General features: G+C 48.3%; 11 protein-coding genes across 11 annotated transcripts; all 11 read left to right on the plus strand.

Moving 5' to 3' along the window:
• Positions 1-2,721: 2,721 nt before the first annotated feature.
• TbgDal_IV2740 (hypothetical protein, conserved) lies at positions 2,722-4,740 on the plus strand (the record flags this gene model as incomplete). Its single annotated transcript, XM_011774560.1, has 1 exon — positions 2,722-4,740. One exon carries the CDS (start codon positions 2,722-2,724, stop codon positions 4,738-4,740), a length of 2,019 nt encoding a protein of 672 aa, XP_011772862.1.
• An 831-nt stretch (positions 4,741-5,571) lies between these two features.
• On the plus strand, positions 5,572-6,597 carry TbgDal_IV2750 (hypothetical protein, conserved; the record flags this gene model as incomplete). Its single annotated transcript, XM_011774561.1, has 1 exon — positions 5,572-6,597. One exon carries the CDS (start codon positions 5,572-5,574, stop codon positions 6,595-6,597), a length of 1,026 nt encoding a protein of 341 aa, XP_011772863.1.
• Positions 6,598-7,248: 651 nt separating this feature from the next.
• Positions 7,249-9,624, plus strand: TbgDal_IV2760 (hypothetical protein, conserved; the record flags this gene model as incomplete). The annotated part of the gene is made up of 1 exon (XM_011774562.1): positions 7,249-9,624. The coding sequence occupies one exon, from the start codon at positions 7,249-7,251 to the stop codon at positions 9,622-9,624; it is 2,376 nt and encodes a 791-aa protein (XP_011772864.1).
• A 432-nt stretch (positions 9,625-10,056) lies between these two features.
• Positions 10,057-11,766, plus strand: TbgDal_IV2770 (hypothetical protein, conserved; the record flags this gene model as incomplete). Its single annotated transcript, XM_011774563.1, has 1 exon — positions 10,057-11,766. The coding sequence occupies one exon, from the start codon at positions 10,057-10,059 to the stop codon at positions 11,764-11,766; it is 1,710 nt and encodes a 569-aa protein (XP_011772865.1).
• Positions 11,767-12,290: 524 nt separating this feature from the next.
• TbgDal_IV2780 (hypothetical protein, conserved) lies at positions 12,291-13,751 on the plus strand (the record flags this gene model as incomplete). The annotated part of the gene is made up of 1 exon (XM_011774564.1): positions 12,291-13,751. One exon carries the CDS (start codon positions 12,291-12,293, stop codon positions 13,749-13,751), a length of 1,461 nt encoding a protein of 486 aa, XP_011772866.1.
• Positions 13,752-15,827: 2,076 nt separating this feature from the next.
• On the plus strand, positions 15,828-16,241 carry TbgDal_IV2790 (hypothetical protein, unlikely; the record flags this gene model as incomplete). Its single annotated transcript, XM_011774565.1, has 1 exon — positions 15,828-16,241. The coding sequence occupies one exon, from the start codon at positions 15,828-15,830 to the stop codon at positions 16,239-16,241; it is 414 nt and encodes a 137-aa protein (XP_011772867.1).
• A 497-nt stretch (positions 16,242-16,738) lies between these two features.
• On the plus strand, positions 16,739-19,747 carry TbgDal_IV2800 (hypothetical protein, conserved; the record flags this gene model as incomplete). Its single annotated transcript, XM_011774566.1, has 1 exon — positions 16,739-19,747. One exon carries the CDS (start codon positions 16,739-16,741, stop codon positions 19,745-19,747), a length of 3,009 nt encoding a protein of 1,002 aa, XP_011772868.1.
• Positions 19,748-20,712: 965 nt separating this feature from the next.
• TbgDal_IV2810 (hypothetical protein, conserved) lies at positions 20,713-21,408 on the plus strand (the record flags this gene model as incomplete). Its single annotated transcript, XM_011774567.1, has 1 exon — positions 20,713-21,408. The coding sequence occupies one exon, from the start codon at positions 20,713-20,715 to the stop codon at positions 21,406-21,408; it is 696 nt and encodes a 231-aa protein (XP_011772869.1).
• Positions 21,409-21,749: 341 nt separating this feature from the next.
• Positions 21,750-22,499, plus strand: TbgDal_IV2820 (hypothetical protein, conserved; the record flags this gene model as incomplete). The annotated part of the gene is made up of 1 exon (XM_011774568.1): positions 21,750-22,499. The coding sequence occupies one exon, from the start codon at positions 21,750-21,752 to the stop codon at positions 22,497-22,499; it is 750 nt and encodes a 249-aa protein (XP_011772870.1).
• A 1,320-nt stretch (positions 22,500-23,819) lies between these two features.
• On the plus strand, positions 23,820-25,865 carry TbgDal_IV2830 (hypothetical protein, conserved; the record flags this gene model as incomplete). Its single annotated transcript, XM_011774569.1, has 1 exon — positions 23,820-25,865. One exon carries the CDS (start codon positions 23,820-23,822, stop codon positions 25,863-25,865), a length of 2,046 nt encoding a protein of 681 aa, XP_011772871.1.
• A 651-nt stretch (positions 25,866-26,516) lies between these two features.
• Positions 26,517-27,560, plus strand: TbgDal_IV2840 (hypothetical protein, conserved; the record flags this gene model as incomplete). The annotated part of the gene is made up of 1 exon (XM_011774570.1): positions 26,517-27,560. The coding sequence occupies one exon, from the start codon at positions 26,517-26,519 to the stop codon at positions 27,558-27,560; it is 1,044 nt and encodes a 347-aa protein (XP_011772872.1).
• Positions 27,561-27,579: the final 19 nt, after the last annotated feature.

The raw sequence follows: 27,579 nt of genomic DNA on the forward strand, positions 1-27,579 counted from the left end.
CGCCCGCTAATCTCCCTTTTCCATCGCCCTTTCGTTCTTTAGTCATGTGCTTTTATTTGTCCATAAAAGTTTAACAACATTCCTTTAAAGAAAATACCTGCTGCTACTTCATGTTTTCTCTTTTTGTTTTTGTTTGTTTGTTTGTTTGTTCTCTCAACACACACGCACACATCCTTCCTCTCCCGCCTTCGTGTCGTTTATACTTATATATTTGTATACTTACGTGTGTGACTTATATATTTATTCATGTAAACATTTATTTTCATGACTTACGTGCGTTGCACTTTTAGTTGTTGTTTTTTTATTAATTATTATTTATGTTTATGTGTGTGGGCATGTGCCATGCGCATAAGGCAAAAGGAGTTGCCCGCGCATGTATGCAGCCGTGTAGTAAAGCAAATACACACACGCTGCGATATGTTGTGTTGTTTTGTGTTGTTTACTTTTTAGTTTTATTTATTTCCATTTGTTTTTTTTTTTTTGCAGCCCTCGATTTTATCTGGCGTTTATATTTATATAATCATATGTATTGGTGAAGAGGATATTTGTGTAAAATTGCAAGGGAAATGGGGGAGGGGGTTGTTTCAACAACAACAACAAAATAATAAGAATAAATAGGAACAATAAAATCTACGGTAACTCATAGTGGAAAGGATGGGGAGTAAATTTTTTTAAAAAAAAAATAGGGAAAGTAAAAAGGGATTGACATATGAATATAAATTTTCCTCTTGAATCGAATTTTAAATGAACACGAACGCAAATGTACATGTTGGGGTGGGGGTACATGAAACGAAATAAGAAGGAATAAATGTATATATATATATATTTATTTATTTACATTTATATTATTTATATTTATAGCACAGTGCACTAATTTGATTCTTTCTCTCCATTCATTTGTTTGGTCGTTAGTTCGTTGCCGCCTCCTTCCATTTGCATTTGTTTGTTTCGGTGTGTTTCTACCTTTTGTTATCTGCCACGTTTTTTTTTTTCTTTTTTTTTTCACTTTTGCACGGCACTTCTCTTTTTTTCCTCCTTTATTTACTTCCATTTTCCAGGAAAATCATCGCCACCATAAAATCATCATTACGCATGTGGGTGAATGCGTGAGAAAGTACAGGAGAGAATAGGAGGAGTGGTGCGGTACCGCGAAATAAATAACGTCTAAAGTGATAAGTCTTGTGTGTTGTGGAAGGGGGAAAAATAAAACCAAGAAGGAGACATTACTTACGAGTACACTTGTATTTAAATCTTTATATTTGAATACATGCATACGTATATTTATGTGTTTTACAAGTATATGGAGAGAAGCAAATGAAGACATGACAACGAGTGGCACTTAAATTCCCTTTCTCCATCCCCCACAATTCCTTTTCCTCTATCTTTTCCGTTTTACCTCTTCTCTCTTTCCCTTATTATTTGCCTTTATTTTCCATTCATTTCTCTCCTCATGTGTGGCATGGGGGTTGCACTCTGCGCCCAGTAACGAATGCGCATGGGTGGCCGTGTGAGCGTGGATAAATATATATATATATATTCATAAATATGCGGAAACATTTATGATCTCTTGTCTTCACCATTCCACTGCCACTTAACCCTCCCTGTCACTGGAAATTGGAACCAGTAACGTGTTTTCGTGGCTGTGTCATTGTTCCAACCAGGGGCACGAGAACGCAACTGTTTTCGTTTGGTTTCCCTCTTTACTTCATGTTTTGTTGCTGCTGCTGTTGTTGTTTTGTTACACTCCTCCTTGGGATCATATGGACTTGCTGATCATATTTTTTACTTTCCCCTTCTCTCTTTCTCTCTTTTTATTTCTTTCTTTTCACTTTCATTTCCTTTCTTCATGTAAGCATCACATCGTATGCACAAGGCACACACACACAAAAAAAAAAAGAGAAAAGAAAAGAAAAGAAAAGAAGGAGTAAGGAAATGAAGCAAGTACAGTTGTCATGTGGTGCCTGAGAAAGTGATTAATTAAGGCCCTCATCGCGGTTATTATTATTTTTATTTTCTTTTTTTCCATCCTCCTCCTTTTTCTTCTTTCACTGTTGTTTCATCTGGAGTCGTGGGCAGATGTGTCGTGGGAGGCGCACGGCAAAGGAGGGTTTTGCGTATGTTCAGTTATATTACCATCATTATTATTGTTCTTATTGTTATTTTGACTGTCTCTATTACTTTTGTGTATACTCCGGATGAATGTTAATATTAAACAGTAATTCAATGTGTCAATACACCACCATGTGGCGCCCCTATCTGTAAGTGTTACCATAATGTATGTGTCTGCATGTGTTTATGTGTGTCTGCACTTTTTCAACGTCGTGTTGTTTTCCCCTTATTTGATTATTTTTTTTTTTTAGGACTAATTGTCTTTTTTTTTTCCTATTCGGTGAATCATACCTACGTGTTTCTTCTTAACCACACAACACGCAGATAAATAAACAAAACAAAAAAAAGAAAGAAAGGAAGAGGAAGTGTGCAGCAAAGAAGCACATCCAATTAGCGTAACTGTCCCCGAAGAGATAGAGAAAAAGGAATTAAGGGAAGGAAGTTGAGGGTGGGCACATCGACAAGAGGAAAAAAAAAGGTAAGAAAAAAGTAAAGTAAAGTGAGTACATACATTGATATTCCTCCTTTTTTTTTTTCCTTCCTCTCTCTCTCCTTTAACGAGACTTGTTTGGGGTTTTTGTCTGTTAATAGTCTGCGTTCTTGTCTTTACAAATGGAAGAGGGCGATCATATGGAGTTTTCCGCCAGGGAGATAGAAGAACTGGAGAATGATACAATCAATCCTACGAATTGCAACCACAAACTTGACAAGGAGCACGTCGAAAAGCTTAGGCAGGCCACGTTGCAGGAAATTGAGGAAAAGGATAAACTGGTAGAGAAGGGAATGCGACTGTTCTTCATGAATAAGGTAAAGGATGCAGAAGATATTATGAATAACAATGCGCCACTTGATCCGCTTCATGCGCTCGGCGCCTGTTGTCTGGCAGCACTGAAATCTCTGTTGTCGATGGGCGTGAACGATACAAAATATGCTCTTGAGAAGGCTGATTTTTCCATAGCATTCTCCACTGAAGTTGCCACAATCCCCAAAGGTTTCTTTGGCTCCGTAACAAACTTGTTTTGGGGAACAGCTGGGCGGGAATTTCAACCAGGGATGTTCCGCGCAAAAACAATCCGCGCACAGTCATTTGCCGTCCGTGGGATTCTGCTCATCTCCCAGCAGGGTGATATGATGGCACTTCTCCGCGGTGGCATGGCCCTGAAGAATTCCTATAAGCTTCTGCAGTCGCTGAAACGGGAGCTGGAAGATCTTAAGAAGAAGAAAGATGCAAATTCCTACGAGGGTTTGGGAGCCGACCGCAACAGCGTGTACGGTCTTTTGTTGATGGTGGGAGTTACACATGTTGTCATTTCACTCCTGCCGTCACGTGTACTGTCCATCCTCGGTTTCTTGGGACTCAAATACGACAGGAAACATGGTATGAAATTCATCTCTATGACATGGGAAAGTCGCACTCTATTTGCACCCTTTGCTGCTCTGTTTCTTATGGTCATCACGAGTTTTGTACCGGGTTTCTGCCCACTTCATGTCCCCGGGTGGCTTCCCGCTGCTAAAGCTATTGCTGAGCACACGGTGGATCAGCCACCAATGGGTGAGTCTCTATTGCATTTATGGATCCTCGGCCGTATTAAGCGCTTGGAGCAAGATGTTGAAGGGAGTATGTCCGCATTGTCCAAATGCTTGAAAGCCGCGGAGGAGGGACAAGTTGCCAAGTGGATGCCGCAGTTGCGGGACTTCGCCATTTATGATCAGGGGTGGAATTTTATCATCACCATGCAGTGGAGGGAAGCCATTGAATTATACAAGAGGCTTGAGGATCACTCAGCATGGTCAAAATTGTTTTATGGGTACGCGCAGGCGTGTTGTTTTGACATGTTAGCGCTAGAGGCTGAACAGGCAGGAAATAAGGAAGGTGTGGCGAAGTATCAACAGGAAGCATCGGAGGCATTATGGAGGACGGCACACTACAGGATAAACATTATGGGTGGTAGAGCAGTGTCGGTAGAGGAGTTCGTATCCGTGAGACTGGGGGAAACGTTTAAGCACTGTGGCATTGAACATCCCAATAAAGGCAACAAACGTATTGTTGAGCCCACACCATTCCCTTTAGAGGGGCTGAAGCTACGAAACCCTGTACGAGTGGGTGTGATAGAGCTCCTTGCCCTATTCGACATCACGCATCAGATGCCGCAGTCTAATACGGAAAAGTTTCTAGATATCATCGACAGGGTATCGAAGAAGTGCAGTGATTCACCTCAAATAGGTTCCACAGATGATGGAAACGGGGCTTGCGGAAATGAGGCACCAGCAGAGAAGGGTGATGAAAAGAATATTGAAACATACACGACCATCGTATGCGCGGCAGTCAAGGCAAATTTGTTATGCAGGATCGAATCCAGACGGGAAGAAGCGAGTGCATGTCTGGACAGAGCAGTCGCAATATCATCCAAATACAAGCGGGAAAAGTGCTCAGTTTCCTGGGTGCGGCCTCAAATGATATACGAGCAAGCCGTATTGGCGTCTGTGGAGGGTGACGAGGGACGGATGAACAAGTTATTGGATAAAGTTAAAGAAAGCAACCACAAACGGCTCTTTCAGAACGTGATGGATGTTAAATTACACCTGACGGAGTATGGTAAGGAGGCGCCAGTGGTCAGTCACATCATTTAGTGACAACAAATATGTGAAATAAATAAACTTGCCCTACGCGGAAGCATGGGAAGGTTGAGTTGGAAGTGATAGTAGCGGAGTTTTCCCTTCTTTACTGCATCACGCAAATGCGCAGATATGCACAAAACGCTGTGCACCGCTTGTTATAAGCGGCTGCAATGACGCAGTTGCTGGTCTCTGTTGTTCACATTTTCTTTTTTTGTTTCTTTGGAGACACAGCAGCGGTTATTTTACTGTGTTCTTTGTTTTTTTATTTTTACATTTTAATTACTCCCTTTGCCTAACAGCTGCAACCTCCGAACGGCGTAGTAATTGTGTGAATAATTATCCACTGCAACTCTCCCTCTGTGCTGTTTTTTTTTTCTAAAAAAAAAAAACAAAATTTAAACGCCACACGCGTGTACTAAAGGAATAATCTGATGAGGGAAAATTGGACCAAGCTCCAATCTACCACTACGATCAATTCCTTGCTTACAGATACGTTTTTTTTTTCCTTCAGTTTTGAGCTCCTTTCCATATTTATTTCTCTTCGGCTAGCAATTCTATTGGCGTGTATTATTTTCTTGCACTCACCACAACGTTGTACCTCCAATAACACCATCACGGTTGTTGCATTACTTTATGTTTTCAATCCTTTTCTTTTTCTTGTTTTACCCTTCCTTTCTTTGTGTGACTAGTTCTTACCGGGGAAGCCACTAACCACCACCGGCACCGCCACCGGGCGCACAGATAACGGAGTGTAGAAAAAAAAAAAAAGTAAAAAAAAACAAAATAATAGCAATAATAATAAAGTAAAACGAAAGCGAAAGCAGGCGCAAAAGAAGAGAGGAAATGGCGGTGACACCAATAGAAAAAAGGGAAGGCGGTATGGAGCCAGAGAATCAAGAAGTGGTTGTCCAGAGTGAGTCGCCGCGAGAAGCGGCTAGAGATGGTGGTTCCTCATTGAACAGTGAATTAAAAAAAGTATTAAATAGGCGCGCACGGTATAGAACACCGTTAATATTTATCTCCCTAACATCCGTGGTGCTGATGCTAACAACACTCGCAACCTCCACAATACCCGTTCCGCAATTCAAAAATAACACCAAGAAACGGGTCGTTATGATTGTGGCCCCATCGCTTCGGCCAGACGTGCTAAAGTTGTCAATTGAAAGCAACAAGGCACCTTTTATGAATTTAGTGACCGCCGCTGGGGGAAACTATTTGTACACGAATTGGGGAGCAAAGAAGAACTGGTCAGTGACCAGTGCGCCGGATATGTCAAGAGGGAGTGGGTGGTCTGAAGCAAACGGGCGATCCAACTCTTTAAAACTCTTACAGGAATTAGCAAAAGAGGGAAAACGGTCCATCGTGTTGGCGTCATCTTCCGACGATTGTCAGAGCAACAAGGAAGAAAAGAGCAACAACGGTGGGAGACGCGGAGTAGAAATACTTCCCGTTACTACGAGTTCATCGGAGCTGCTTGAAGAAGATGTGCTTCGTGCGTTCGAGCGACTCACGAAGAACGATGGAGATCTGCTTTATATCCACACAGGCGTGGGGGGCGGTTCGAAGGCTGCTGAAGGGGAAGGAAATGCAGCAGCTTTTGATGACATCAACATCCTTGACAGCATGCTGAAAAAGTTAACTATTGCGGTGGCCGGGCATTCACAAAAAACGGCGGAGAAGTGGCTGGTAGCTGTCGTCGCCGGAGGAGGAAGAGGAGGAAATGTGGCCCACGAGGTCTCCATGTTAACCTCCACGTATGACCGTGGTAATCTGCTGGACAGCGATTCCCTGACGAAAGACATATCGTCTGATTGTGTGCAGTCCACGTTGCTGCGCTGGTTTGGTGTCAGGGAAGCCACTGCCTCCTGAAGGCTATTATATAACGTCTGCGTTTCGCACAATTTGCCCTCTCGTTTGCGCAGGGAAATGTTTCCCAGTAGTATCGTTTCGTCTATTTAATGTGTGTATCTGTTGGATATCTTTCGTTCTGTATGGGAGGAAGAAAGGAAAAAAAACAAAAAAAGAGACGAACTCTTTCAGAGAAGCTCATACGATGACAGTGATGCCCACCCTGTAGGGTAGAGAAAACAGGAAAAATGCTGTCAGACCACCAGAGTCTCAACATTTTTTAGTAAACAGTTTTTACCATCGTGCACCGCCGGCACTCTGCGCCAGGATACTTTGACAGTCATAATAATCGTCATCTCAAACTAGCCGACCTGTTAAATGTGTTTGTGTGTGTATGTGTGTATGTTTACCTGTCTACTGATGTTGGTAGGAGAGGGGGGAAAAAACTGAGCTTTTAAAAGATATCATCCCACGTTTCGTGTCTTGTTTCCTCTTTGATTCTGCACAAAGTTTACCTGTATTTCCTTCCCTCACCCCGTGGGACTAGTATTACCAAACCAACTGGCTACTTCGTTTAGGGCCATTCGATTATCAACACCATCACTAGTGCCACAACCCATCGTGTCACGCGCGCGCGCACACACACACACACACACACACACACCGTAACGCATGACACATTGTGACCCATCGAACCTTACTGGAGATAGCATACTTTCATTAGGGGATTGTACATCAACTGTAGCCTCCGAAACTGCGAACTCACCAGCACCGCACACCGACATGAAAGCCGTGCCGTGGCCCTCCCCAATACAAAAACAGCAACAGGAGGGACCATACATTCAATCTCTCGTTCACCTGCATGCCGACCGCCAGTGCGATGAAGGCGGGTTGGGGCTCAACACCAACAATGGTGAGGACAAGACAAACATTTCCGCCTTGCAGGATTCCATCGTCATGTCCGACCTCAGCGATCAAGTTAAGAAAACTCAGGCGCGTCTCGCCACCCTTCGGGAAGAGGAAAAGGTGCTGCAGTTGCGGCGGAGAGCTCTGCTTGGTTCTGAGGAGCACTGTATTGCTGGTGATGGCAGTGCAGCTGTCGGGTATATACATCTTGCGTCTCTCACGTCCCCGAAAGCAGTTGATGATACCTGCGTGGGATGCGCAGTGGGGGAAAAGCGGGAAGGTGAAAATCATTCTCATCTCTGCGACAGCCCCTCGGTTGGTACTGACGGCACGCCGTGCTCTACGCCGGCGGCAGTGAGGGAAAGTCGCGGGGTTCAGGTGTCGTGTGTCGCAGCCAAGTCCAACAACACCTCGAAACACTCACGAGCGACTTCCCCACATCTCGTTGGAGACCGCGGCTTCACCACGGGGGCCACAGGCAGTCGGTTGCAGTCATGTGGGCTCGTCTTCTCGTTGGTAACATATCTGGAGCCGCTTTGGGCGGTAGATGTTGAGGTAAGCAGGGGTGTTTTTAAGAGGCTGGAGGTGTTTGCCGGGGAGAATGTGAACGAAGTTGCAAGACGGTTTGTTGAAAAGAACGGACTTGAGGAGGTTCGAGCCCTCCAGCCACTGCAACGTTATTTGGCAGCGTTAGCGGCACAGAAGATGAACCAGGGGGAAGGGATGGAACCGAGTGGTTCGACACCCAATGTACACACAGGAGTCAACAGAATGGACGAGAAGCTGGTCGGCCCTCTCCAAACGGACTGTGATCGAGTGGGGACGCCGCTGCGCTTCGAGGTTGGGCAAAGGAATCGTGGGTGTTCCAAGAAAGTGCAAGGATCTGATGCAGCAAATATTGCGCAAGGAGGCACTGTCCAGGGAAGTGATACGCCCGATATTACTCATCCTGATGTTAAGATGTGCGGCAAGGATGGCAAGCTAATGTTGAAGCGACCAGGTGGCTCCCGCAAAATCGACGCGGGGAGGAATATCGAGGAGGAACATGAGGAGAAATGGAGAAGACGGGGGACACCGGCCTCCCCCCGTCGCCCTGAGAGGGACCGCTTCGGTGCAAGGCGAACAAACAGTTCGTGTGCGGCGGTCCCTCGTGGTATCGAGGACACTAATCGCCAACTGGTACGTAAAATGGAGGCAGTGCCGCCAAGGGACCCTTCCACTACACGAGGGCAAGCCGCTCGTACGGCGATGTCCGAAAGGGGCAGACGAGCGGCAACACCAACGGTACCGTACACGGATAGAGCATCCAGTGGATGCACCGGAACTCATAGAAACGGAATGGGCGCAACAAGCACCATATTGTGTAGTTCTACTCAACATGGAGAACGTCCCATAATAACTGAGCCGGGTTGCGCGAGAGAAGAAGATGAGGTGGAGCGACTCCTCATCCGCAGGCAGCAGCGCTCGGAGCAGGTTAAAAATACAGAATCCCATAGATGTACACCGCAATTGTCAAAAGCACGAGCAGTAAAAGGATCTGGCGCGCAGCCGCAAGTCCTCAACTGCGGTGCAAAAAAGGTGTCGTATAACACCCAAAGGGGTAAAATTGAGGAGCGAGTGGCCGGTCCCCCGCTCCACCCCGCGGATGAACAGTTGACAAGTGATATGGAGAGTCTACACGTTTCCCCGTCTGCAGCACAACCGCGCGGAGAGGCTGAACGACAGGCACTCCACGGAGAAGAGCGCTCCTATGAGAGGCTAAACACAAGCAAATCGCATGGATCTCCCTCACCTGCCTCACAGAAACGGAGTGTGCACGTGAAGTCCACTGAGGAACTGGAGTTGGAGGCGTGTACCTTCAGCCCGGCAATCAACCCGCGGTCTGTACACATATTCAACACGATTATTAACGGACGGGCTGCAAGTGAAAGGAAACCACCCTTGACAAAACGAGAGGGTGTGCGGTTTGTAAGCCCGCAAAGCCGCAGTACCAGCACAACGCGGGGAGGCTCACCTGCGGGAAACAGGCTTCCAAATCAAGAAATCATACAACGAAAACTCTCGGAAGAAATAAAATGTCATCGAACATCCGAGAACTTTGGGACCGGTAAGCGGGCTTCAAACCCCTTTCATGGGCGTTGAGGCGGCCACCAGTAGCCGTTCAGTGAGCAAAACGGCAGGCCTTTCTCTGGCGGTAAGCTCTGCCCTCACCGCGATGTTGGAGGCGGAACCCATATTGTACTAATGTAGTTTTGATGAAGCACGGTGGTTCCTCGTGTGTTTGTCTTTGTGTGTGTGTGTGTGTGTGTTTTCCAATCCTTTGTACATACCCGATCGACTTCTATATGACTGTTGTCCTCATTATGATCACAACAATCGGGTTACACGTGGCATACGGACGTGTGTGCCTGCAGAAACCTGTTGCATGTCCCTTTTTATATTTGCCTCGGGCCGCTAGGTCGTCACGTCTTTTCAACTATTTCTATTTTTAATCAATACTTCTTTCTCACACACATAAACAGACGGACACACACGCCTGGAGTGGTTCCGTGGGTAACATTCCTTCGGGGCTGAATGATACACAGAAGTTTGCGTTCCAGCTATTTTAGTATCCATGTTACTAAACCACAACGAGTACTCTTGATGGGTTATCGACAATGTGCCTCAAGCGCTGCGGCTCCGTTGATCAATGCAAAAGGTGCTGGCGTGTCTCCCCAGAAAGACGAGGTGCGCTCGACGTGTCAGGAGTTGCGCCGCGTAATGGCCAGCCTTCTTGAAGACCGCCAATGTCTATATCGTGATGCGGTCCTCAGTGCAGCTTTGGACCCGTACCGATCCAAGCTTCAGAGTCTTCTTGAGGGTAATAACTTTTTCGGAGGTTCGACTGAAACCCCCAAGTCGCTAACGCTAGGCAAACTTTTGGAGTGCCGAGATGGATGGGCGGCTCAAGTGGGTGGAGATGCGATTTCGCTCGTTGACTTCTACAATGCCTTTCTCCTTAGTGCTTTAGTGAATTCCCATGCAGATGTGCAACTGGTACTTGATTGCATGCAGCAGCATGATCATATGGATCCGACAGCGGAAACCTATGTGGCCATCATGCATTCTTTTACTGCCCAACGGAAGGGACCCAACCCTGTAGCAGGCGACACAGCCTTTCATTATTTTGGACATGCACTCAAAACGCGAGGGGAGGGCTTTATCACGCCAGAACTTTGGAGCGCCGTATTTGTTGTGTGTGCCGTTACGGGGGCAGCTGGGAAACTCCTTGATCAATGGTGGGAACTTCTGCTCAAGACATGCAAAGAAGGTTCATCGCCACTACCTTACGGCGCAGTCCATGCAGCACTCACATGGTGCTCATCCAAAGGGGATGTCGAAAGGGTGATGCGTTACTTTAACGCGGCAAACAGCAATTCGATGGTTGCGTTTGACCAAAACGATGTACCGCACGTGATTGGAAGCGGGAGCTTAACAACCAGAAGCAGCGACCAGGTTGTCCAGCAGTGCCAACTGCGGCTGTTGGTAAAGTTGATGGTGACAGCAAAGGCAATTGAACTTGATGGCGGTCTTCGTGCACTTGTGGTCAAAGACGTCCGACGCCTTATCGACCCAGAAGTACTTCGTGCAGCCCCGTGGGGAATCATCAACGACCTCCTTAGTGGACTTTCCTTGCAAAGTGCTATGCAGCTGTTGAAATTCCGCTCAGCAGCAGCACTGGAGAAGGATGGTGCAGTGCCCTTCACTCTTTGGGCCTCGCTTCTCCGACGCTGTGCGAGGGATCATCACATTGATCAGGCGGAGTCACTGTTTCTTTTCATCCGCAAGCGCTTCGAGCTGTCGGGTGAGCAAAAGGCTGAGCTTGTGGAGATCATGATTCGAATGTTCGCTACGCTGCCACAAGGGGACTTCGCATCCGCCACTTCCCTTTTTATCGAACACGTTATTCGCCACCCACCAGGGGAGCCCAGAGTGGAACCTAATGCCACTTTTTATAACTTATTGATACGTGCTACCGACACGCGCAATGCTGCCATGATGACCTTTTTGGAGGCGTGTGCGGCGGGCATTGACATGAACATTGAAACTTTCGAGGCGCTTTGCCGCTCGAATCGCTTCGGGACCATATCGTCGCTTAGTAAAAAGCTGCCACACGGTTACCAAGCTTCCAAACTCGATCAGCAAATTCGCATCCCCGCCGACGCTGACGCCCACCTTCGCCGTGAGGAAGCGATGAGGCTGCGAGGGAAGCCGCTAGTGGACTCCACCGGTGAAGTGGACTGATGTGACGCCACTGGCAAAACGAAAGGAAAATTTGATGATACGGACGATTTGTTGCACGAACAGTTGGGCTGGTCAAGCGGAGAAGGAACTGAAAGGGGGAGGGTGTTTTGTGCTCTCTTCTTTTGTGCCTCCTTACTCAAGTTTGCCTTTTTTTTCCTTTTTAATTACACCTAACGGCTTTCCTTCGCCTGAGTGAAGAAACTTGATGGGAAGCTTTTGATTTTGCGATGGAAAAGGTGTGTATGGGGAACGGGTTGCTGAAAAGGTGCAACAATGATATAAAGAGGGCGGCAAACGTTCGCCTGCGCACGTATGCAAGTAAGCAAAGAAGAAAAAAGGGAGGGGGCTGTTTAATTATAGTACCATTGGAGACAGTTCCTTCGTAATTCACCTTTCATTCTCTTACCTTTAAAATATATAACATTGCCATTTGAATTCACAGCCGGTGTTAGTGACGGCGTGGAAGAAGAAAAATCCGAGTGAATCATTGAAAGTATTTACCAAAAAGAAAAGAAGTATTCGGAATGACCGTGAGCGCAAACGATGAACCAGTAAATGAGAGTTTTTGCACGGCATATAATTCATCGAAGAAGGAAGGGGACGAAACAACATCCGCCCAAGTGAGTGACTCCACCGCGCCGCGAGTTACTCCCGTCCCACTCACCACCCCACGTCACGCTAAGAAACAGCGCTTAAACCGCCGTATCGAAGTAACGGATACATCAGCAGACCGCATTACCGTAACGGACGCGCTGCAACAGCACACAAGGGAAGTGCTTACTGTCCACAACGGTCCCGTAGTTTACGAAGAGCAAATGATATTTCACCCATACGAGCTGTACAAGCACGGAAAGAACAAAATACACACCGGAAGCGTGGGTTACAGTAGTGGGGCTGATCTTGTTATGCTGCGCGATGCAGTTTCCGAGCCCAGTGATGCGGACCTTGCGTACGTTCGCCGGTCAGCGGAGATCGGTAGCGTTATTTGCCTTGACCCAAAAGCGCAGCGACCACTCACGGAAACGGAAGAAGAGGAACAAAAGAAAAACAAAAAGCGCCTCGCTGGCGCGGGGTACCGGAAATACCCGGGAATTCGAGCCCCAAAGAATCGGAAGGTGCGAAACCGGCTTCTCAACACTTATCTTGCGACAGAGTTGGGCCGTGAGATTTTGGACAACTACCGTGAGATGCAAGAAAATGGTGAAACCGACGCGGATCAGACGCCGCCGCTGCGACCCATCTTTTCCGACTTGCCTCAAGTCTTCTATGATATACTCGATCTTGACGAAGATGCACAAACGGCGGCACTTGAGCGCTACGGGGTGAAAATACATCCCCCTGCTGGCAATGCACAACCAAAGGATCCCGACTCGGGTGAAGTGCGATTCCAAAACCTCAACTCTCGACTACGTGGGGAGCTCGTGCATGCGATTAACAGCGAATTCTTGTCTAAGCAAATTGAAGACTTGGAGCAGAACTTTACTGCCTTCATCAAGAGTGGGGACCCCAGTAAAAGTCTAACTTATAGATTCCGCGACGGCTACGGAAGGTTGGTCTGCCATGGTGTGGCGGCGTATTACAAGCTCGTCTCACAGTCGCATCAACAGGCGGATGGCAGCAAGACAACTGTTGTAAGCTGGCCCAAGCGGAAGAGGAAAAATACTTCAAGTCTCACGCTACCCAAAATTACTCTCAAGTCGCTCCTCCGTAAGAAACGCAACGAAATGCCGCACACGCCCCTCCAGTCGAGCACACTGGACACACCGCTGTTTGACTTTAATGACGGACCAACGGATATGGAACCACTTGATTTGGGTGCCGCTGCGTCCAATGATGCAAATCCCGATGATTGGCTTCAGCCTTTGGAGCCGGACGGAATCATGCCTGTTTACCAACCCTTCTCGCTTGCATATTCAATAGGAAATGAGAATTCAGGCACCAAGCAGAAAGGAAAGAAGAGTAAAGGAACGAAGACATCGAATTAATGAAGGAATGATATGGTTTTAAATGACAGAACACTCGAACCCTTCATTGGCGTAGCAGAGGGAGGGAGAAAATGGTGAAGGTAAATGAAGGGATGGGGAAAAGAGGAAATGTTTAGGTCGATGCGGGGATTTGAAGTCGTCGGCCCTTCACCGATTTCCCTCCACGTAGCAAGACCATGTGTACTTTTTTGCATATATTTATTTATAAATATAGACGTACGTGAAGTGTTTGTTGATAAAGTGTTTTGCGTTCGACTTGAACGAGCTGCTCCCGAACGAATCTGAGTGATCCAAAGCGAGGGATGCATCGTGTGATCACCATTTTATCTGGATACACCCGTTCTTTTTTTTTTAGAAAAGGATGTAAAAATACCGTCATGTATACACCCATTTCGTGTACGTTTGGAAGTGTTTCTACACGTCCCCGTCTTTCCCAGTTCCCTTTTCATCCGTTTTTTTTCTCCCATTTATTCTTCGTTTGGCTCTCTTATCTTCGGTAAGGCGTGGTCTCGCTTCCAAAACGTCCATGGGTTCGCATGAATCCACGACTTTGTTTTTTTTTTCTTCTTGTCGCCTTTCCTTTCCACCCCCCCCCCTCAATTCCCTTCCTTTCAGCTACCTTACGTTCTATTTTTCTTTTTACGGTGTTGCTGCTTGTTCCTTTATTTGTTTTGTTTTAGGGAAAAGGAGGGTGGAAGGAAGGATATCGCACGAAAACTTTTTTGAGTATTTATTGCTCACTTTTTTTTTTTAATCTTTTCCTCATCTTGTAGACCCGCTGGTTGTAAATAACTATCAACCCGCGTTTGTGTGCATGTGGCGATGTTGTGATGAGTTGGAGAGTAGAACCCGCGAAAGGTGGAAAGTTGGGCAACTTCAACTTCATCCTTCCGCTGCGTCATTTTCTTGTTGTTTGTTTGTTGCTGTTGTCGTTTTGATTGTTGTTGTTGTTTTATGTTTTCCTGTCCCATTCCCCACTTGTTTCCCCTTCGCTGTTTTCGTTGTTTCGCATCATCGTAATTATCGCCGTTGTTTTTACCTGCTGTACACTTCAATAGGGAGAGGCCCCATGCATCCACTGGAATTCTGGTTAATGAGCGAATGAGTCTGAAAGAGGGAATGAATGTGATTTTACATATATGGGAAAAGAGAAAGAATGACAACTTACATTATTGATGGTGTCTAATCAGGGAGTTCCCAGGTTAATAAAATGCATAGTGATCCAAAAATACACGTGGATGTGCGGGGAGGAGGGGAAGACGGGGGAATTATGCAGCGGAGAAATGATAGAATGATTGTGTCAGTTCCTCATTTTACTTCAAAGCGTTTATTCTCTTATACGTAAGGAAATGGCGTTGTTCTCCTCTTTCACGTGTACATGCGCTGTTACCCGTAACTAAACCTTCTGTTCTTCTTTCATTATGTGAAAGCGTGCGTGCGCAAATAAAGAAAGAAGACGGGACGGCGGAAATGACGTGAACACACATATATATATATATATATATATATATATATATATATACGCATACGTATGCATACTGCTTTATCTGCGTTTGTGTGTGAATAGGGATGAAAAGATAGGAGGAAGAGGAAGGGACTAAAAAGAGAAAAAAAGAAAACACACACCATAACTACCTCTATTGGTTGTTTGTTTTTGATGGTATCATATAAAGCACGGGTAAGGGAAAGATGTTGTGCCTCCATCACTTACAATGGTTCCTTATTCTCATCCTGCCATTGCTTAAAGGTGATACATCCGTCCATGCATTAAGTTCAGTGATGGGAGAGGTATTTGGCAATGGTTGGACACCATTAGTTATTTGAAATATTAGTAGTGGCTCACATTGGGTGGAAGTAAGGAGATGTAGAGAAAAACGACAAAAAAATTTTTTTAAAAAAAAGCGGTCAAGCACACACATAAACCGCAACAACGAACGAATGATACTCCTGGTAGTCGTGAAAGGCGCAAAAAAAAAAAAGAAAGAAAGAAAGATATGGGTTGTAGATCTCATGCACGCCTACCGCAAAAAAAAAAAAAGGTGGCCGCTGCAAATACGAACTACACCATAAAGGTAAATGTCTCCTAGTGAGTTAACGTTGCTGCTATTGCTCTCTTACTGCATTGTCGTGATATTCTTTTTGCCAACTGTGCGTTTGAGCGTGTGCCCGTTTGTTTATGCTTGGGTGAGGAAAGGCACTGCTTTATTTTGTCTCCCCTCCCCCTTTCCCAAACGTGCCATCGATGCGGGCGAAACCGTAGAGACACCAAAGATAATTGTGGGGGAGGGGGGGACCGTGTTAGCGTTCCAGTTGTTGGCGGGAGATGTGCGGAAAGGAACGTTTACGCGCATATATCCACATTCACACCATCGCGTCATCCGCTCATCTCTTCTCTCTGTTCCACCGAGGCCGTGTGTTGTTGCTCGTATTAATAATTACGCTTTCTTGTGTCCTTCCTCATTGTTTCTTTATATAATGATGGATTTATAATCTTTTCCTCCCTTGCACATTTATTATTTCATTGATGTACGGAAGGTGCTCCAGGCCGGTCTTTGGTAGTTGTTTGGGTGAGCGCCCCCATAGTTTGCCTTCCGGGGCCTGCAGTCGCCCGTCGTCGTACAACGCTGAAGCGAAAGGCCGGTACGAATAGATATAACAAAAAAACAAGACATTTAAGGGACAGGGCGTCGTGAAGGGGAAAGAGAAGGAGCAGCTGCAGAACGAGGGGAGGCCCGTCCGCGCCTCGTGGCTAAGAAAAGGACGGCGCTGACTTTCTTTCTCTGCCTGGTACCCCGAGCCCTCATATACATATATATACATATATATATATAATATAGAGTTGGTTTTTTTTTGCCTGGAAACGAAAAAAAAAGTAAAAGAGAAGGTGACAGAGTGAGCAACACCGGTAATAAGTTAGTGGCGATTCCCTTTTTGTTTGTTTTGTGTCACACGCCCAACTGCTTTAGGAAAGAGGAGGGGGGAAAGAGATGAATCTCGTGTATGGTTCCCACCTACCTCCAGGAACTGAAGGGCCGACGTGTGGGGAACTACGTATTCGAGTAGAAAAAATGATTCTGCGAGAGGATATAGTCAACTCGGCGGTGCGGTCGGAATGTGCGTCCGCAAATGCACGACCCATCTCCGTCTCTGTAGACCACTGTGCGGTTGCGCCTCTCTTCCGGGGCGAAGCGCGGCCGAGCGCACAGTGCACGCCAACAACACCTGGGAAAGTCCGCGGCGTACTTTCTCTTGTCTACCCCATCAAAACGCATGAAGCGCAGTTTGTGGAATATCTGACAAACATGAGTAAATCATTCAACGGTGGTGTTCACGTTCTTGTTTTTGTGCCAACGAGCTATAGTGGACGGCGCAAGCCAACTCATATTGGAAAGACCATAGTCGCCCTGGACCGCCTTAAACCCTCCTCACCTGTAGGTGGATGGTTTCACATCATGAGAGACATGTCGAGTACGGACGGCAAAACGGCCGAAAAGGGCACCTCGCCTGTGACCTTAGTTGACGTCGGAAAAGTGAAGCTCTCCTTCACCGTGACGTATTTTTCTCAGGCGACGCCCACGCGACAAAGGAGCACCAGCACCACGGCATCCCACGCGCTGCAACAGGGAGGAGCAGAAACCAGCGACCAGTCACGTATAGAAAAGGAGAAGAACCCACCACCGGGGGCGGCAAGGGTCTCCTCGCCAACACTTGTTGGAGTGAATATTCTTCCACCACAGGCAATAAAAGACGAGCAATCGGGTGAGCAGCGGCCAAGAGGTGAGAGAAGTTTGGGGAGGGACGATAGGGCAACCCCAAACTCGACTCCCGGACCACAGTTAATGCCCGCTTCACAAGTGCCTTTATGTGGCTCTTTCCCTCGTGCTTCAGAGGTACCGATGGGTTTCTCCACCAATCAAAAGGATACGATTAGTCAATTGCTCCAGCGAGGGCATACTCTGCGAGCAAGAATGGAAAGGGCACTTGACCGTTCCGCCCTTATGGAAGGCGCACTTGGTGCAACTACCTACACTCCAATGCTTCCATATGCTAATTCTATCGAAAGGGCGATGGCATTGCCTGGTGTCACACCTGGGTCTAATCTTATGCTTGGTTTGTTTCCCGTTTCGGCGGAAGCTGACACGTCAGCGAGCTCGCGAACCTCCCTGAGCGATGGGTCCGTCAAGGGTACGCCAGAAAATAGCGTTGCATCTGGTGTTGTTGAACCAAACGAAACACCGAAGGAAAGTAGACTGCATACTGGAGTAACATTTGGTCAACGGTCTTTTCAACGTACGGGAGCACTTCCCACTGAAGGCGGGTACGTTGAGGTGGATCTGTCACGGATCTCTTTTTCGTCGGGACCAGCCACACTCGGCATGGAAGAAATGCGCATTGATATCCGGCTGTCAAAGGACGTGAAGACAGATGAGCCGGTGGAATCCTACTCATCCTATGTACACCGTGTTCCACTAGCAAAGGGCCCGGAACACCACATTGTCATTGGTTTCCAAGTGCGATCGTTCAGCGAGGATAAAAGTCGTATGGTTATTGGCTTCTACCGCGTCTTCTCAGCCCCCGTGTCGAATCCCCCCAGTGAGACGCTCCTACCAGCCCCAGCAAGTGCAAAGCGGGTGCTGGTGAATGAAACACTTCTGGGTATTTGTATCGTCGGTCTTCACGCACAAAGCAGGGACATAGTGGCGCACGACCCATTTAGTGGTGAGGACCCAACGCAAGCTCACCTGTGCGTGCGCGTGCGGGACAGTGCCCCGGCTGTGGTGGATAACGGGCCTAAGAGGAAGGAGGCAAGTCGAGTGAAGCGTGTAACAGTTGTGAGGTCAGATCAGCGGAGTAACGGCAGCCACAGCAATGAAAAGCTCGTCGAAACCCGCCGAGAAGGCCATAGGGTGCATTTGAAAGAAGGCCCTGACGAACCAGTCCAGTGGAAGCGCGAGTGTAGTGAGGACCGAGAATCATGTAGCTCATCGTCAACATCAACCCCGTCGTCCACAGGTCGCTCCAAAAGAAGACACAGGGTAGGTGATTCCAGCAATAGGGCTGAGCAGACTGAAGTCTATCCGGTGCAAATTTGTCCCACAACTCCCGTTAAACCCACGGTTCAAAATGCCGGTGAACCCGAGAAAAAGAACTTCCGGTCTATCCTTGCTTCACCACAAGTGACAGGGGGTCTCCATAGGGGTAAGACATCCACTGACGGCCCATCAGACCGGTTCCGCATGCACGTGGCCATTCGCTCTTGTAAGGACCTCCCTCTGGTTGCTCTCCGCCGGGACGGGCTCCCTATGGTGTCAACAGTAGTTCCGACTGATCAAATGGCGAATGGTGTGCGCTCGGCCCTCGCATCTGACGGTTCCCTCGTGCTTATTGACAGTGAGTACCGCGTCTTCACACCCCCTTCAACCTTTTTTACTGTTGAAGACATTTACAATGCCACGAGCTCCAGTGCGCTGTCACGGGGGGTGGTACCGGATTGGTACGTGGAGGCTGCTGTCCGTGGGGAGTACGACCGCACCCTCGTCGTCCCGAAGTCACAGAGTCCGCAGTATGACTATGAATGCATCTTGTCCCTGCCGCATGAGGCTGTGTTTTTGCGTCAGGCCTCCGCGGAGAACCAACGGACGGCGATAGAGGCGGCTGCGGTACGAGAAGGCGCAGCGCCCGGTTTCCCCCCTTCCCTCTTGCCGGCCGACAAGACATGGGCAGCACAGGGAGCTGGAAAGGAAACTGTTCCGTGCTTGTCTGAAATGCGTTTAACTTTGTGGCACCACGCACCTGAAGTGGATGGGGTAGAAACGAGGGCCAAGCGGAGTGAGGAAGAAAAACTGTGGGTCAATGCGGCGCCACTGGGAGAATGTAGGATAGATCTGCGTTCCCTACGCTTCCTGAGGGTAATTGATGGTTGGTATCGAATTAACGAGATTGATAGACTGGACAATGTTGTTGGGTATGTTCGCGTAAGTGTTCGTATGCTTTGAGAGGTGGTGGCTGGGCTGGGTTAAGGGCCTTGATGATGCACAGGAAGTGGAAAAAAAATATTGGAAGAGAGAGAAAAAGAAAGAGAGCAGGAACAAAAGAAGAGGAAGATGAGGAGGGGATCCACCTCTCCATTGTCTGCACCGAGTGGAAGATCCGGAGGAAAACTGCATGGGGTGGCGGACCCGCTGGAAGGGTTTTGTTGTTCCACATTGAAGTGTGGACAGCTTCACGTTTACAGTCCCCAAAGAAGTGTTTTGCACTGACGTCAGGGTAGCGGCGGAGGCGATAGGGGGCTGAATGGAGTTAACTGCCTGGGAGATACGGTTTTTGCTTTTGGCGCAGAGTCATGGGAACTTCGCAGAAACTGAAAAGTTGAGTGATATGAATGAGGGTTTGGGGTAGAGGGGAGAGGAAATTGTTCGGTGACGAGGGTGTAAAGTATTCGAAGGTCGGAATATGTAGCCCCCCCCCTCCCTCCCTTCATTCCTCATCTTTACGTCGCCTTGCCTAATGACAACAGGGGAAGACCATAGTTGTTGCCTGTGCATCACGTGCATGTGCTCTCATGGATCATCTCTCCAAGTGTGGACGTGGGAGGGTGCGCTTTTCTCCTTTATCGTCATTTGTGTGTGTATGTGTGGCTGTTTTGTAACTTTACAATTTATACTGTTTGATGATGTCATGGTGTGTGTGTGTGTGTGTGTTCCTTGTCTCTGCAACTTGCATATGTACGTAAAGGGACCATATACGATGTTGTATGTGCTGCCCCTATGAAGCTCGATGGACAACATGTATTGTCGCTGTTTGTTGATTTCTTTTCTACAGTGAAAATTATTTCCCCCATACGCATCTTTTTTCTCGTTTGAAACTCTTTGTTCTAAAAGGCATTTAACAAGATATACATACGGACCGGGACCGGGGAGGTGAGCGTTGGTACGCTTTAGCGAAAACTGCTTAGACCCATATGCGACCAGGTAGTCAGTTCACTCCGAAAGCTATTCAAGTGTTCAAAAGTTTCGCCACTGCCGCACCTGCAGTGATGGAGGTCGGTACGCAAAGCGGAATCCCTAAGGATTTAATTGGAGGAGCCATTGGACAGTTATGCAATGAGGAGGGGGATGCCACATCCAACGGCGGTGTGCCCTTCAAGGCTGCAGAGATACGATTATATTCCCCACCACCACTGAAAAACAGCAAAGCACAGGTCATGCTGCTCTTCCGTGGCACAAAGTTCGTAACTGTCGAAGAAAGTATTGGGGCCGGACCGGAAGGAACGATTTTGTTTTTCTCAAGTTCATTGCTTGTTGCGCTCCCATACGGAGTGCTTCAGGAGGGGGAATCCAATGCGTTTCGCATCACGTTGTGTCGCGTGGAGCGGCGGTCCGATTCAGCTATTCTCGACAAGTCCCACCTACCAGATAAAGAGCTGGCAATATTGGAAAAACATGCTAACGATGTGGAGAAACTTAAAGCGTCGGTCAGTCAGTGGCCGCACGAAGGCAGTGATAACACTGTATACGACGGCACAATGGAATATGGGGACTACGGAATGGTTTATTGCTTTAATACTAACTATGTAGGGGTAAGCACACTGCTGAGCGCGGATGTGCAATGGGGTGAGACGGTACTGACACATAGTTCGGAGGGGAAACGTGTGTAGAGGTGCTGAATCAGCAACACATAGTGGAATATCAACGGTAACAGACATGAGGGTATGTCTTCAACTTTAAGCAGCGTCCTCTGGGAGACACTTCAAGAGCATGAATTGCTTTTAAGAGACCTCAAGCAGTATTGTTTTCTGTCTAACTAGACGCACCCCGCAAGGCGGTGGTGATCAAAATTTGTTTGTAGATCATAGTTCTCATACCTTTCGCAGGAAGCAGTAACGCTTGGTATTTATTTTATACCATCGTAACCACTCCCTCTAACTTTTTGCTTAACGTTTCTGCAACCGGTAGAGTAGTAGAATTTAAATACTTTGCTGCTTCTAGAGGGTCCACCATGCGTTGCCATGTGATGGGGCCCAGCGGGCACAAGTCCGAGTACCACTGCGCCACGTTGCTGGGGAACTGGCAGGAAGAACGGCGGTCCTTCGGTTTCGTGGACCCTGCACGTGAGCCCCTTAGCTACATGACGGTTTACAAGGACTCCTTCCGAGGCACGAAGACGGATGAAGAGCTGGCCAATGCGAAGCCACCAAGCTGTTTCCACGAAAACGCGCTACCGGAGCTTCTTTTTTACCATAACGAAATCACAAACCCGCCCAAGAACCTCCTTACTGTGAACGAACTAAGCTACACCAACGCCAAGGGAGGGGAGGAGGTGAATACTCTTCACGATATACTACACAAGGAAGGTGTCTCAAAGAAAAGGGACAAAACGATTGCCATCCGCCGTGAGCTGGGCTTCATTGGATACGGGGCCCCCCATGAGGGCAGTTTGCTGGCGAGCAAAGGGGCGACGGCAACTCCTTTAGATTATACCATGCGGTGCGGCACAACCACAGATCAAAACTTTCTTGAGAGCACGCGTGGTGGTTGTTACAAGCCACCAGTGATTCCCGCCATCGGTCGCATGCAAGAAAAGCAGCGACTCCTGACAACAAAGAACGTAACAGTAGACGCCACTGGAGAATATCTCAAGGACAATATTGACGAATATCCCGCCACAAGCAGTGAATGCTGGGGAATGTTCATGAAATTTACAGACAATATGAAGGGGAAGAAGCTGCGTGAGTGCTACGAAGATTAGTTTCCTTAAGGTAAGTACCTACAGACGTATAAGACTTATGTATGTGTGTGCGTGTGTGTCTTTTTGCCGTTGTTGGGCGGGTCTGACAGGATGAACGCAAAGAAAACTGAATGTCACAAAAAAAAATGTACAAATGAGAACAAGAGTGAGTTAGAGATAGAGGAGAAGATGAAAATGAAGAGGGAAGAAAAAAGAAAAAGGGTTAAATATGTGGGGTCACTTCGAGTCATCAGATGATTTCGTTGCATATGCGTAAATGTATTTGAAACAATGGATATGTCTGATGTCTTGGAGAAGCGTGTATGTGTACATATAGCACTCGTCCCATCTTCTACTCTGCATTTATTTAACAGTTGTGTGCCCAAACCTGTTGCATCCAATATAGATAAAGACTCTCTTCCGTGTCGTCCTCACCCCGTATTGTAAACACCTGTCCACACAGATATAGGCTTAGACAACCATGTATTTGCTTGCACAGCCAGCATCACATTGGTGGAATAGAATAATAGTTCCCATTGGTGGAGTAGCATGATGGTGACATGGCTACCGCGCTCCTCTGCATGTTGGTGTTAGAAGGCCGTGATATTTTTTGTCGTTTAGTTTCTACTTTTAATGTCCGACGACTCCTTCACCCCTACGGCGTCGTTGTGGCATTGTTAAGGTGTTTCCACGGTCCCTCGCATACATACGCGTGCCAAAGAAGCCAGGAAATGAGATGAAATGGCTTGTTGCATTCAACTGCTTGTTAGTTGGGGAGGGCTGTCTTAGTCACTCCGCGCCACAGGTAATCAAAGAGGATGTTTCGGATCCTGCTTTGATATAACGTTGATTTAATAGTGGGTGCACTTATGGCTTAAAGTGTTCTGGGTCTGGGGAAAGGGAGGGGTATGGTGTTGAGTTGCCCCCACAGGTAAAAGATCTTTGGATGGTTTCTCATTCACCCGCAGCTGATTGTTTGGTGGCATGTACATCTGTAGTTGTTTAATGATTTACGTATACGTATGCGCGGGCGAGTGCGGGGCCATGAGTGTTCAGCGCCAGCGATCTGACCTTGTTTGTGCGTTTTCACTACTCTTTTTGTTAGTACGTACTTCACTTTTGGTGCTCTCTTTTACGGCGTGTCCTTTCCCCCCCCCTCAGGAATCTACCCCGCTTTTTGTTAGAAAGATATTCCCATTGAAGCACTCCGCACCTGCAACGGCAGCAGCAGACAGGTGGCACTGTATATCTGCGCTCCGAACTGAGCAACATCAAGAAAGGTGAAAAATAAAGAGGGAGGGGCTACAAAAAAGTGGGACACAAGTCCACTTGTTCTTATAGATGCAAAGCACCAAAGGAACGACGTTGCCAAAGCAGCGGCCAGCCTCCACTGCACCGTCGGAGGCTACGAAAACGCTTATGCCTCTTCATGAACTGCCGTCGTTCCGTAGGGATTTATTGAGTCGGTCAGTGTTCGTCCTTGGCTTGCGAACCACGGAGGAGATGCGTGAACTCCTCTCACTCATGAAGAGGCACTGTGGCATCATCACAGGTGCGTTCCGCGTTGCCGATTTTGCCTCAGGTGGCATGTCTACAGGAGGGTCGATGGCCGTACAGGGGACGGCCGTGGACAGCCGCAGCGCTCTTAGTAACGCAGGAGGGTGTGTAGTTGTTTGCCTGACGTTCCGGACGGAGGAGGGTGCTCATCTTGCTCAGCGCATGGACAACACAGCCCTCGTCTATGGAAGCCGTTTTGTAGTGCTTCCAGCCACTCGCTTCCATCAAAACATCTCTCAGGTGTCCTCAAAGAAGCAAAGTAATATGCCCCAACACGAGCGACTCTGGCAGTTGCTTTTTTCCCCTACAGTGGGCGGCAGCAACATTGACTGGGCGGCTGCGGCGGGGGCCGTCAATCGGGGCGAGTTGTTGATGTTGCACCCCTCAGATTTACCTGTAGATGTTACAAGTGACGGTACGAGCAGCGGTGGTGGTGCGAGTGGTGCTGCCTACATGAAGAGACAGGTTGATGGGGGAACTCATAGTACTGGCGAGGACGACAAATTTCGGCTCTCACACTACCCCGCGGCTGCCGCGCCCGCTGACGACCTCAACGGCGCAAGAAACTTCTCAACAACACCAGCGACAACGACGGCCGTCACGGCGCCCGTCCCGCTGTATACACCCAGGGCTGCCGTGGACACTGAAAACCTCGGTCGCTCCAATACACTCCAACAGCAGTACTATAATGACGTGTATGAGTCCTCACGCACGCCCTTCCTCTCGACGGTATCTGATATTGCCTCATCCATACTCACATCTACGGGCGGTGGAAACACCGAATATATTCCGCGGGTGGGCCGCGCCGCCCAGCAAACTGACTTGTACGGTTCTCCGCCTCTTTGTCAGCGTGTTGAACCATCTAGGGGTCAGCCCCTCGCTGAAAGAGTTACTGCCCACAGCCAACGTCTTACCGTTGAAGGGAATGAGACCGATTCCCGTACTAATAACGTCACAACCAATTCGGTGTATATACCCAGGGTGCATTCGCTCGGTAGCCTTGTCATGGATGCCCTGCCCTTCGCTTCCTCACTCATTTCCACACTGCTGCGTGCAGTTTCTTCTCCGTCGCAACAGCATCTCACGGCAGATGCAACCGCCGGTTACGAGAGGATCAACGAGGGGGAGGCAGAAGAATCCAGAATCAGGGAAATGCTCGGCATGGGGGACTGGCGAGATGCGCGGGGTCGGAAACGCATGCGCCATGGGGAGGATGCGCACGGGACGCCAGTTAGGTACATTAGCAGTAGGGGGAATGAAGTGGCAGGCACCACTGAGGAGAAGTTTTACAATTTCGAGGGTGGTTTCACCACCCTCAGCCCAGACGTACTAAACACTCGATTTTCCCCCTCGGGGATGGCGGCGGTGCCAATGACAGTTGATGGAGGAGAAGCGGGGGGTGGGGTCACTGGTCCCATGGGGAGTTTTTATGCTGCTGGCAGACGCCAAGGTGGGGGCCAAGATCTGCGCCGTTCACTGCTTCATGCAATGATGAGTGCCGCCTCCCTCCGTGCCCAAGGAAATGGCAGTGGCGTCGGTAATGACAATAGTGATTTGACGGCGTCGGTCGCTCGATCGGACTTACCTTTACCTCCCGTCCCGGACAATGCGAGTAATGAAGAAGTACGGGAGTATATTATGCGAAATGTTCGATTGCTTCCGACAGAGGGACAGCGACAGCAACAAATGAGGTATGTTAGGGGGACGGATGTTGCTGCGGTGGCGACGGCGGCGACCACCACTTCTGCTGGTGGTGGATCATCATCTATTCCTTTCGTATCTGCAGTGAGTTCGTTATTTCGGCGGGTGAACTCCGTGTGGAGAGGCTGAGCATTCCGTGGAGGCGGCTGTGCGACTTGCTGCCGTTGGTTTTGGTGGCCGACACCAAGACGGGTATGAAAGTAGAAAAACAGAAAAGAAGAGATGCTAGAATGAATAACGTGGCGTCACACGGATATCTTAGCATTCCTTTGCAAACTTCTTCGACCAGAACAATTTCATGGCCGTGCGTTGGTCTTTCACAGGAACAGAAAACTTCCCCCCCCCCTCCCTCTCTCCAATGCAAACACAAAGAAAGAACACGCCTGGTTACTTTCTGCTAAAAGGTATGCACTTTCACCCGACATGGTGCCGAATCGCTCAATGGTCGCACAGTAACCAAAAAAAAAAAGGAAATCAATGCGTGAATGTCGGAAGGAAGCAAGGAGGTATTATGGCGTTTTTTTGTAATTTTTTTTTCTTTTCCTGCTCAAGAAGAGTCGTGGTGACCTTCCCAAGTGGCTGAGCAGTTTCCTCTCGAGCATACCGCTTCAACATAACCCTCCGGGGGTGCAAATTGAGGAAACCTGCTCAGGAAAGAAGTGAAGAAGAGAGCCCTCTTGAGGAGTAATATCCGTGTCTACACCAACTTTCTTTTGCCTTTTATTTATTTTTCCCCCCCCTCCATTCTTTCACTTACTTTACTTTAGTCCGCCAAGGGGGATGCGGCGTGGCGTCGGTGTCGCCCATGTACAGAAGTCGCGGGAGACGAAACGGCAAATGACCGACTTGGGCGCGCAGCTCACAGCAGAGCGGGCGGGACAAATTGCGGACCAGCTGGAAAGCCTTGAAGAGCAGCTTCGTGTGCTCGCCCGAAAGCACAAAGATGAAATTAAACGCGACCCCGTTGTGCGCGCTCGCTTTAAGCAGGTGTCAGACTCTCTTGGTGTGGATCTGATCTCCTCCAAAAAAAATGTTTTTTCTGGTTTGCTGGGGTTGGGCGATTTCTACTACGGTCTCGCGGGCAAGGTGGTAGAAGCGTGTATGAAGGAGCAAAAGTTCTTTGGATCATACGTTCCGCTGGCACGGGTTGTGCATGTTATGAACAAGCAATACGAGATGAGCGCGCAAGGTGGAAAACGGTGCGTCATTTCGGAAGGAGATGTTCGCATGGCCCTCAGCAAATTGCACGTGTTGGGAGACGGTTACAACATCGTGAAGTTAGGGAGTGTGAATTACATTCAAACAACACCCGATGGAAGCCGTGGCGTTGATCATGTCCCAATTTTGGAATATGTTCTAGCCAAGCAAGAAAAGTTAGTTGCGAACTACCGGGCAGCGCACCGCAAGAGTAACTCGAGAGATGCGGTGAAACCGTTGGGGGGGCCCCTCAGGCATGTGGGTGTGTCTTGTTTCCCATTGAAGGGAGGAAAAGAATTGGTCTGCAGCGACGCAGTTGGGAAGTTATCTACCGCCGCGAAGGAAAACAACAGCAGCAGTGAAAGCAATGAAGACGTGCCGTTTGAGGTCGTGTGCGTCTCTGTCACTCATGATGAACTGGAAAAGCACCTCATGTGGCAGTCACATCGGGTTGAAGCGGCGCTGCAGTGTCTGGTGCGGAGTGGTTCGGTTTGGATTGAGAGCGTAAAAACATCGACTGAAGAGGTGCCCCCAACCACGTGGATTAGTTGGCCTACAGCCAAAGGCAAAGTGGCGTCAGGCACAGAGACGATTTATTGGTTCGTTGGTGTCGCCTCTGGTAACTGAGTGTACCAGTGGGGGAACT

Source organism: Trypanosoma brucei, chromosome 4, assembly GCF_000210295.1.
Source record: "Trypanosoma brucei gambiense DAL972 chromosome 4, complete sequence".
Taxonomy (NCBI): Eukaryota; Euglenozoa; class Kinetoplastea; order Trypanosomatida; family Trypanosomatidae; genus Trypanosoma; species Trypanosoma brucei.